At 42.7% G+C, this 10,602-nt stretch overlaps 2 protein-coding genes across 2 annotated transcripts; one reads left to right on the top strand and one right to left on the bottom strand.

Moving 5' to 3' along the window:
- The first annotated feature begins 93 nt into the window (after positions 1-93).
- Positions 94-4,304, top strand: zgc:101716 (uncharacterized protein LOC492784 homolog). Its single transcript, XM_037074399.1, has 8 exons — positions 94-346; positions 892-993; positions 1,499-1,642; positions 2,510-2,560; positions 2,672-2,816; positions 2,941-3,073; positions 3,371-3,503; positions 3,600-4,304. The coding sequence occupies exons 1-8, from the start codon at positions 242-244 to the stop codon at positions 3,768-3,770; spliced, it is 984 nt and encodes a 327-aa protein (XP_036930294.1). The 5' UTR covers positions 94-241; the 3' UTR covers positions 3,771-4,304.
- A 128-nt stretch (positions 4,305-4,432) lies between these two features.
- LOC119006061 (protein FAM83C-like) lies at positions 4,433-9,961 on the bottom strand. Its single transcript, XM_037074398.1, has 6 exons — positions 9,430-9,961; positions 9,114-9,251; positions 8,816-8,934; positions 8,525-8,692; positions 7,484-7,608; positions 4,433-7,263 (listed from the first exon to the last, which is right to left on the bottom strand). The coding sequence occupies exons 1-6, from the start codon at positions 9,716-9,718 to the stop codon at positions 5,886-5,888; spliced, it is 2,217 nt and encodes a 738-aa protein (XP_036930293.1). The 5' UTR covers positions 9,719-9,961; the 3' UTR covers positions 4,433-5,885.
- Positions 9,962-10,602: the final 641 nt, after the last annotated feature.

Below are 10,602 nucleotides of genomic sequence, written 5' to 3'. Positions count from 1 at the left end.
GTGTATCTGAGGTCTTTATGTTGATGTGTGCTACATGCGAAACTCCCCCGCTATCATCGCCGGTCGGAACCTTTCTTACCGGAACCATTAATCCTGGCTACTACATTAGTCGTGCAGTTTAGATAAAACGACTGTGTAACCACGTGGGTGTAAACAAACAATACATAAGCTGCTGTTAGCTAGTTTTTCGGACACGGATACCTTCTTGAAAACGGGGGATTCATCGTATTTTCAGTTCCGGATGGAGATATTTGGAAGCACGTTTGACGACTCGGTGTTTCTGGAGGCTAAAAGCCGAGTCTCCGTCACTCTGTCCCCCTATAACGCCAAACTGTGCGAACCGGAGGTGAGACTGAACACGAAGTTTTATCACAAACACGGGTTAACAGTCTTTATAGCTTAACATGCTTAATATGGATAAAGTGAGACGGTCCTGAAAGATTCATGACGGGATAACGCCATGAAAAAAAAAAGAGCTGCTAGCTGGCTAGCTTGTATCTATGGTTGCCTTGACTCAGTTAGCACTCTTGCAAGAAAAGAAGAAAACCAAAAGAATAACAGTTTTATTCCTCCATGGGACTTGCGGAGACAAGATATATAAGATGGAGAGAAAAAACCTATTCAATTGTATGTAACACAAATAAAATGTAGACACCAACACACACCAGACCAGTTAACAACTTCGACATATAGGCTTATTAGCTGAAAATATATATCATTATACTTATATATACTATTTAGTGCATGGTCTTTTACATTACATAACAGTGTTGTTAATATTGGTCAGTTGTGGCTCTGTGACAGTTATCCTATGTGCATGAAGAGCACAGTCAGGGAGGAGCTGACTCAAGTGAAGTGTTGTTGTCATCTCTTTCTCTTGTTGTTCCTCAGTGGTTTTGTGACAGTGCTGCTCTCGATACAGACGACTCTTTAGAGAGGCAGAAAGTCTACAAGTTCAGAGCTGACCTGGCTGTGAGACAGGGGAACTATCAGGTAACAGTCATCGCCATTCATCCCTTATTTCTTATTCCTATGAATGGCCATTATGGTTCCTCTGTGTTGCTGTCAGACCACCAGCAGGGATGGCAGAAAGTTACAGGTAAAGAAGTAGAAGCTCTCTGTTTAATGTCTTACATACATTTACATTGTATCAGCCAGCCTGTCCATAGGCACGGGTTATGACACTGTTGTCATGAGCCAGTATTCGAATGTTTCTGTTTAGGTAACACATGCAGGTCTTAAAGTCTTGTATTCCTGTTATAAACAGTTGCATACAGGTACAGAGCAACATTTCATGACAAATGAAAGACCTCAGGAAACACACTTAGCCACATCTCACTGAAATGCCTGATGTAATCTTAGTGTGCTAAACTGGCTCATGAAAGTTTGCTAATGCTCCTAATCTTTTGTCTTCCTATGATACGTATGACTTTCAGTTGACTATGAGGTGTGTGTGATGATAAAAAGCATTGTTGGCTGTCTGTGGTGTTTGGTACAGAAAGCCTTAGATGCATACAGCAGCTGCCTGGAGTGGATCGCTGACAACAACCTGACCATCAGGAGAGATGTACTGGAGGGAATGGCCCGATGCTGCACCAGACTGGGACAGAAGGACAGGGCACTGGAGTTGGCAGAAATACTGGTAATTCAGTTATATATGACATTGTTCTGCATGGAAAAACTCTTAAGTGACTACTATCCTTTATATAATAGGTGGTTTTAAAACATTTTAAAAAAAAAACACGAAATTAATCACATCAGTAACTGTTTTCTTTAAACAATGTTTGTTTGATCTTACTCATAAAATATGTATGTTGACATTAAAGACAAAAGTAATACTTCATCATGCCAGATATTTTGTCAGTAGGAACTGTATATTTAGTATATGTATTATGTTACAGATACACTATAAAAAGAAAACTAATTTAAGAAGTGTTTCTTGTTGGTGCTTTTATGTGCCCCGGGAAGCTTTACAGTTAACAGTCAATATTTGCTTTAAGGGACAGTTAAAAAAAATACATATTTTTTCGTCTTACCTGTTGAGCTGTTTATCCATCTAGAGTGTTTTGGTGTGAGTTGCCGACTTTCGAGGGTATTGTCCGTAGAGTTGTCTGCCTTCTCTCAAGTGTAATGGGACTAGATGGCACCCAACTTGTGTTTCTCAAAGTGACCAGAAAGTACTTTTGAAAAAATCAAAAGCAATGTCTGTCTAAAGAAGTGATGACCCTGTTCCTCAAGATAATCCACAAACCTTGTTGTTAGAAGTTTCATATTGGAACTACTTTCCAATTTAGTCTGTTAGTTTTCCATTTGCACATGAACAAACCAGCCCTCAGAGACTTATTTTTAATGAAATAACAAAAGAAAAGCCAAAGTTAATTAACAATTTCTCTGTGATTTGAAGGTCCTTGTCTTAGTTAACTAAAATGACAGTAATGTATCCATCTAAGAGTGAAGGCATAGAAAACAGGCAGTGCTCCGTAGTAATATAAACTTGATCTTTCTCCAGAGTAAAGAAGCCTCCAACACCTGTCACCTGACCAGCCTCCTGCTGCTCAAGGTCAGCATCAACCACAACACACACACAAATGGAAAACAAACTTTTTTGTTGGTTCCAAATTGTTCAGTGGAAATGTAACATCATTGTTTAATTGGATTTTTTCCACTAAAGGTCACCATCTACCAGCATTTTGGAGTGGTAGGATCCACAATGTTGTGTCTGCAGCAGCTGTGTAACCTGCTGCCCTTCAACCCCTGGCACTGGTACAACCTGGGACAGACGTGTCTGCAGCTGCTGGAGAGCAAAACAACCACAGGTAGCATAGACTTCATTTCCTGTCCAAACACCTGCCTTTTGACCTCTTATAACAAACAAGTATATGAAAAATAAATGATTTGCTCTCATGGTTTGATGTGATCTGCTATATTTACCTTGTCTAGGATCATGTCCCCCACAGAGGTGTGAATCAACAGAGGAGCAGAATGATGGCGAGACTGAGGAACAACAGGAGGCCGCAGACTGTGATGAGGACAGAATCTGGCTGAAAGCTTGCACCTGTTTCATCAGGACGCGGTACGTCTCTGATGCCATAGTCGAATGCGGGCTATTTATGAAGAGGTTAAAGGTGTAATGGCCAGCAACTGAAATTCATACTTAAACAAATGCTGGTATTACAACACAGGAAGCGTCGGGGCTACCTAATTAACATGCTGACTTCAGTAGACATCTCTTTGAAATAACATCAAAACTTCCATTTTATCATAGTCTGTTGTTAATATTAGTTCATATTTAATGTTTTAAACTAGAATTCTCACATTCTGTACTTTCTTATGTTAAATCATAGTGTCTGACTGTCCCCTTTTCTGTCAGACTTCTGTTGAGGATCCTTCGGCAGCAGCAGTCCTCCTTTGTGCTGCAGCGCAGTGAAAACGCCCTCCAGACAACAGATGATGTTTTACAGCGGCTAAATCCCAAAGACTCAACCCTGCAGGCTATCACTGAGGTGCAGACTCGCTCTTGTGTTTGTATGCAGTTGGTGTCGAGACCTGAACTTCACACAGTTTAGTTTAGGGTAATTTCTCTCCCTTTCATCTCCCAGGTGATGTCAGAGGACCTGATCCCAGAGAAAATGAGGGAGGACAACCAGGACGGGGAGAGTTTGACCAATTTTTGTCTTCAGAGCTTCAGGGAGCGCTGGTGGAACAAGATCTTACTGACTGGAGCCCTAGAGACTGACGGCAGTCAACATCGGGTGCAAACAGACACATAGTCTTGATGCTTCATTGATACCTGTTTACAGAGAACATGTTGAAGATGCTCCTGTTACTGTGAGCAAAAGACCCAGACTGAATGAACTGAAAGCCAGATCTAGCTCCTAAAACAGGAGCAGACATTAGGTCTGCGGCTGCCAGACCTAATTGATACCACAACAATTCCTCATACAAGTGACAATACGCGGGTCACAAACACAGCTCAACTGCTTTTTACGTTTAATGCTGACAGTCTCAGAATACCAAAATCACTGTTCAGAGGTATATAAATGTCACAGAATGTTTCATGTTCGTCTAAAGCACAAGGAGAACTGCACAGTGAATGTTAATCTTACAGTGTCAAACATACATGGACCCATCCGTGTTGCATCCACCTCATACTTTGTTACATAATACAGGACAGTGGTTCTGTTCTGCATTGAGACAGGAAACAAGGTGAGACAATATAAAGTCTTTGAATGCTCTGCCTCAAATGTAAAGTATGCCTTAACATGTTCATATCTTAATCATTTTCATTAAACAATTGCATTTTGGTTGGTTTTTTTTTGTTAAACATTGTCAGACATATACAGAATTAGGTGGAGATAAATGGTAGTCTTACAGAAATTTTGACATGCCACGGCAGGCACAGATAGGGCAGTTCCAACTGTGTTCCTGGGGGCTCTCTGTCCTGCATGTTTCAGTCAGGTGTGTCGGGAAATATTTTAAACATGCAGGACAGAGGGCCCCCAGGAACTGGAATGGAAAAACACTGAGCTAGGGTTTAATTTATTATTATTTTTTTTAATTTGTTAGGTCTTTGCCACTTACATTTTGATCTAATTTAATTTCTCAGTCTTTTAATTTAGTTTTTGTCAAAATGAGTCAAGCTCATCTGTGTGAAAGTTCTGATGTTACAAACCTGTAAACCTGCCAGTGAACCTAATTCTGTCTTTTCACTTTATACGTGCGCATACTTGTTGGTAAAATGTAGATCAACCTAACTCACTGCAATAACCATATTCCTCTCTACAGGACCACATATGTATACACTTATCTTCAGTGCTCCAATAAGAAAGATACATTGTCTGCATCAAACATCAGCTGTTCACACAGTAATGAGCTGGCACCTTTCTTTTCACCTCTCAGTAGTTGAACAGTTTCCTGTGGTGGAAGCTTTGTCAGGTGCTCTTGAAAGCTTTTACTGCAGAATGATAAAAACATTAAATATATTTTTTAAGATTAAAAAATATGCAAAAAAATAAAAACTACTATTATAGAGCAGGTATGAACAGGCCGTCTTCTCTTATTTCACAGGAATAGAAAAAGCCTGCACACTAATGGCACCTGCCTGACTGGACATCCTCAGCACTGTGCAGGTGTGACAGACAGTGTTTAATCAGTGTCTCCTCCCTTTTAGTTCAGCTGAATCATGACGAGACAAGCCTTGATTGTTGCTTATTAAACATTTTGGTTTTAGGAAAGCGTACTTTCTTCTTTTTATCTCCATGCCTCCGTGCCAACGACAGCAACAGGAGACATGTTTTTGGGTTGCCCATCCATCCAATTCTTATGAATGCATTATCTCAAGAACGCCTTGGGGATATTGTGTCAAATTTGGTGCAAATGTCCCCTATGACTCAAGAACGAACTGTTTGGAATTTTGGTGCTCAGAGGTGACCTCACAAAATGTGTTTTTGGCCATAACACTGGAGTTCATTCAGTACAAAAACATCGACCTGCAGATGTCTAATGGGTTAAAATATTGAAGTTATGACCTGTGTTAGCCAAAGGTCAGAGGTTAAATGCACTGTGACATCATAGTCTGCAAAAAATGTTCTGGTCATTATTCAACGCTGTACTTCAGGAACAGGAACTTAACTAGTGCCCGGAGGCATACAACAGCAATGTGGTAATTCTAGTGTTTAGACAAAATATACCAAAGTAGTTTAAACTCTAAAAACAGTTCACACATCTGTCTTAACTCATCATTTTGTAGAAATAATGATACACCATCTTAATATCATGTCATTACACTGTAGAATAATACGGTATGTCTGAACAAAGTGATTACGCTATATTTCGTTGACCTGCCTGTGCTTGTGTTTTAATAATGTCTTTCCTTTATCCGTCTGTCAGGTGTTGGTTGTGTTTGTGTTGAGACCTGCTCCTCTGAAGCCTGCTGACTGTCTGTCAGTCATGCTCTGGCTCCTTCCTAATGGCGGACTCATGCCGCTGTGAAACGGCCTCCAGCCCGCCTGCTGTCCCGTCCCGTAGGTGGTGCCGAAGGAGCTGTGGCGAGCCACAGGTCTGGGTCTTGCGGCGTGACTCCAGTTTAGCCTCGGAGTGGGTGTCACCTGCTGGGAGGTGTGAGGCTGTACATGTAGTTTGGTTCCTGTAGCTGGTGAGAACAGCCTGGAGTCGGACTGGAGCTGAGGTTTGAGACGAGTGCCCACGGTAGTTGGTGCAGTCGGAGCCTCTGTGGTTGGGTGCGACTGGTGGAGAGGCTGGTGGGGCCTCAGCAGCTGATCTTGCCCCCTGGTTCCTGTTTGCAGAGCAGGTGTGTGTCCTCTTAAGTGGGTTGAAGGGAACAGGACGCCTGTTTTTGATTGTTTTTGCTGTGGTGTGGAAGGAGACGGGACTGTGGGACGATCAGCTACAAAGTCCACCTTTTGTTTGAAGTTTAGTGAGCAGTACCATTGTCGTCTTTGCGGGTTCAGACCTGCAGCAGTCCCCAGAGGCTTTATTAATCTGTCTCCAGTCCTCTGATTCAACTCTCGAGCACCATAATGTGGGGACTGAAGGTCTGGTCTTTCAGCCGTCTTAAAAAGTGATTGATAATGGACAGCCCTCCGCGGTCCCTGTCTGGGGGAAGCAGTGTGAGGAGGGTTTGGCTCTTGAGCTTTCACATTCTTCTCAGCTGTCGGGGTGACGGTGAGGCTGGTGAGCTGAAACTGAATGTCTGAGAAATTAGTCTGACTGAGGGGGTTCATGTGGCTCTTGATCTTGTTTTTGTTCTCCTCCAAAGGTTCCCCTTTCTCTTGTGCAGCAGGCTGGGTGCAGACAGCTCCTAGTATAGGCTTTGTCTTTCCCGTAGAAACAGTCTTCAGTGCTCCTGGTTGAACTACAGGTTTTGGTTGTGGAGGTTTTTCGTGCATGTGTGTACCAGGGCCTGCTCTGTGGAGAGACTGAGTGTGACCTTTGCTGCACTCCAGTTCTGGATTAGATAAAACTGGCATGTTTGCTGTTGCCTGAATGTGTTGAACATCTTCATCCCAAACCCTCTGGCACACTGTTTCGGTCTGGCTTGATTTCGACTTAGTGACATCGGCGCTCTCGTTCCGAGCAACATGTAATGTGGTGTGAGGAGGGAGACTGATGTAAGTCACAAAGCCAGGGACTGATGCAGAGCTGGAGTACAGCCTGTGGAATTCCTGATGGAAAGGTACGACCGCTCTGCCCTTCAGAAGCACAGCAAGACTACGATGGACTTGCCAGGACAGCCAGGAGAAGCTGAGGACACAACACAGACACACACACACACAGACACACACAGACAACACACCAGGGCATTTATTATAGAGCCTAAAACAAAAAAAACACATCTGACAAACACTTTAGATATTCTGTTCACTTTGAGAAGGAAAGCAGTCATATAGCAAGATTTGATGTTTGGATGTCCATGCAGACAGCATATACACAAAAACCTGTGTGTGTTTTTGTGTGTGCGTACCTGAATGAGCCGGTCAGCACCTCAGTCCAGTCAGTGATGATAAAACTCTCAGCAATCTGACCAGTCAGCCTCCTGCCCGTCTTCGCGCAGTAGGTCTGCCCTCTGACGCTGCGTACTGACAGTTTCTACACACACATGCAAATCTTCAACATGTAAAATTTTGTCACTTGTTTTCACTTGTTATAAAAAAAAACCCTCAAAAAACAACATATCCTTTGTTGAAAAGTTGACAGGAGTGTGATAGTTTGGTCTCTTGTTGTTTCTATGAGGACAGAAGTTAAATGTAAATTAGCTCCCAGTTATTCATGGTATTTTGCACTAAACAATGTGATTAACTTTTTTCCTCACATTTGCTTGTAAATCAGCCGCATTAAAGTCCATTTGAATGTCATCTGTTATTTGGTTTCATACATTGGTGACATTGTATTTTTCAAAAAGTCCCTTGATCTTCAAAGCACAGACTGACCTTGTTTTCTTCTGGCTGATTACAGTTAAACACACACTGTGAAATGTCTGCTCCTCAGGGATGTCTCAGCTAGTTTGATGATGTCGTGAAGTAGTGAGGGACCACGGGAGTTAAAAAAACAACCACTTTTTCTCAATTAAAATCCATTTGCGTGAAATGATTGAATGAATAAAGTGTTTATCCTTTCATATTTAGGTGATCAAATGAAACACACTATGACCTTGAGTAAAATCTTCTGGGTTTAAATATTGTTGGAAACACCCTGGATCGTGTGAGTACACAAGTCAGCTAAATTTAACACGTATCTAGTTGTTTTTTGGACTTTTTAATGCAGACATTTGACATTTCATGCCTTTAAAGCAGCAAACATCACACTTTTTAAGTATTTCTTCTAGACTCAGGCTTTGAATTTGTACGTGTTCAACCTGTCTGTGTTTGCGAGGTTGCATTTGGGAGGGCAAAGGGAAAAGAGCGATGCAGTGATGGTATGTGAAGAAAAACCTGGTTTGGTTTCTATCTAAGGGGTGCAAGTTGAAGCGGGGTTTAAATGAACCACATCTTCTCTATGAACTCACGGGAAAGTTTTTGCTGTCGAGCTTGAGGTCCTGCCACACGCTGACAAACAGGTCCAGGTTGAGGTGATCCAGCAGCAGGTGAACAGACACATTCCTCTTCCTGCTCGCCTCCAGCAGGTCACACAGCAGCTCTACATCACTGAAGCTGTCGATCACTATGGCTAAGGCCTGCACAGACAGATATCATTCAACTGAGCGTTTGGCTTATCAGCACGCGACATCCAATACCGACATTTTTCTTATCAGCCCATATCCTCTCCACATGCAGGACACACCCACACACACACCTACCATTGTGGCCTTTCTGATGAACTCTCTAACCAGGTCTTTCATTCCTGCCGCCCTGCTGTCGGACCGGAAATAGACCTTAAGTTTGTTCTCTTCCAGTACACAACCAGTGGTGTTCACATCTGGAAGAGACAAAAACATGATTAGAAATTGCAGCAAATGAGATATAAAGGCAAAGAAATACTGATTTGCTGAGGACATGCTGACTGACTATCTCAAAAATTAAAGAGTGGAAAAAAAAACCCCAGAAAGATTATATTTAAGTTTTGGCTTCCACAAAAGCTTCCCACTCCTGTAATACCTCTCCGACTGCTCAGGTCCAGACCTGCCACACTGGGCTCACTGTCTTTGGACATCATGGGACATCGTGTGGCAGACTGAGAGCCAGCAGAAAAGCTCTCAAACTCCTTGTCATCATCATCAGATTCACCAGGATCAGCTGCATAAAGCACAAAAACCTGCCTAAAGCTCATGCAAAGAAAAAGGTAATGCAACCAGCCAACATTTTCTTTCTTTATCCAATAAATCAATCTGATGTCTGTTCTGTGTTTTCAAACACGACAGGCTGTGTAAAAAGGAAAAAAACAAACAAACATGTAAAAGCAAATATTTTCAACCTGTGCTGCCATCTCTGCCATTTTCCAGGATGTAAATCTTCTCCAGCTCTGACAGAAAGTCCACTTCTCCCTCCGCCTCCAACACCTCGTGGTATCCCTGTAAGCCCCGACTGAGCAGGGAATCTGCTGCCAGCCGAACGCTTTCATTGTGGCTCAGGTCCAACGGGGGTCTGCTGGCTATGAAGTCAAAGTAAGAGGCAGGAATACGAAGGTCTTGCACCCGCCGCCTCACCTTCCCCTGGGGTTTTGACCTCCTGTACGACAGCACGGACACACTGCTGGCATCCATAGATGATGGATTCAAATACAAGTTTTGTTATCCCATCAGACGATCACTGGAGCCACAAGAAGGGCTCCGACACACCATGCAGCTCCGCATGACCCTCAGAGCCTGACCGAGACGGTTTCCTGCAGGTCCCCTGACATTATTGACAGAACTTGCGGTTGACGCACAGAGAAAAGTCAAGAGAAGCTAGATCCGCCCCTCACCCCCTTAGGGCAAGACACTTTCACAAGTGATGAGCGGCGAGAGGTGACAGGTGAGAGCTGAGAGCAAAAGTCATGCTGTAAGGTTTGCATGCCTCCTTCCAGGATCTTGTGAAGACAGACAACTCACTAGAAAATATGTCCATATATAAACGTAACAAATATATATAAATATTTGTGAACTTTGACTTCAAGATGTATTTCTATATTCCTGTGAGACACCGAGTGTGTGTTTTCTGGTTTTGAATAATCAGGTCAAGAGTGAAGGAACAAAAAGACTGATTGACTGATTTTGCTGATTCAGTGCAGATGAGCAGAGATATAAGATAGGCGGAGGGAAAAAGAAGAATGAGTGATGGGAATGAGGATGGCTGTCACTTCAGCTCATGTCAACCTGAGCGCTTAAAGGACTCAAAGGCAGTTTAAGGCACACCCAGGCAGAGCAGGAGCAGACAGCTCCTTCATCTGTTTCACACTTTTCACTTCTTGACTTTCATTTGTCATGTTGTCTAATTAGCAACAGACTAATCTCATCAAATCTGTTGGCACCTAGAGCTGTAAAGATTTTGTGAAGACTAAGTCTGAGTGGCTGGATTACGAATCAGTGACGGCTACAATTACTCAACTCTTCCATACCGACAGTAACATATAAAAGCTAAGGTAGTGCATGCATATCTTAAGAGGCAC

This window comes from Acanthopagrus latus, chromosome 17, assembly GCF_904848185.1.
Source record: "Acanthopagrus latus isolate v.2019 chromosome 17, fAcaLat1.1, whole genome shotgun sequence".
NCBI lineage: Eukaryota > Metazoa > Chordata > Actinopteri > Spariformes > Sparidae > Acanthopagrus > Acanthopagrus latus.
Note: the sequence above shows the minus strand (reverse complement) of the source record. Positions and strands in the feature narration are given on the sequence as shown.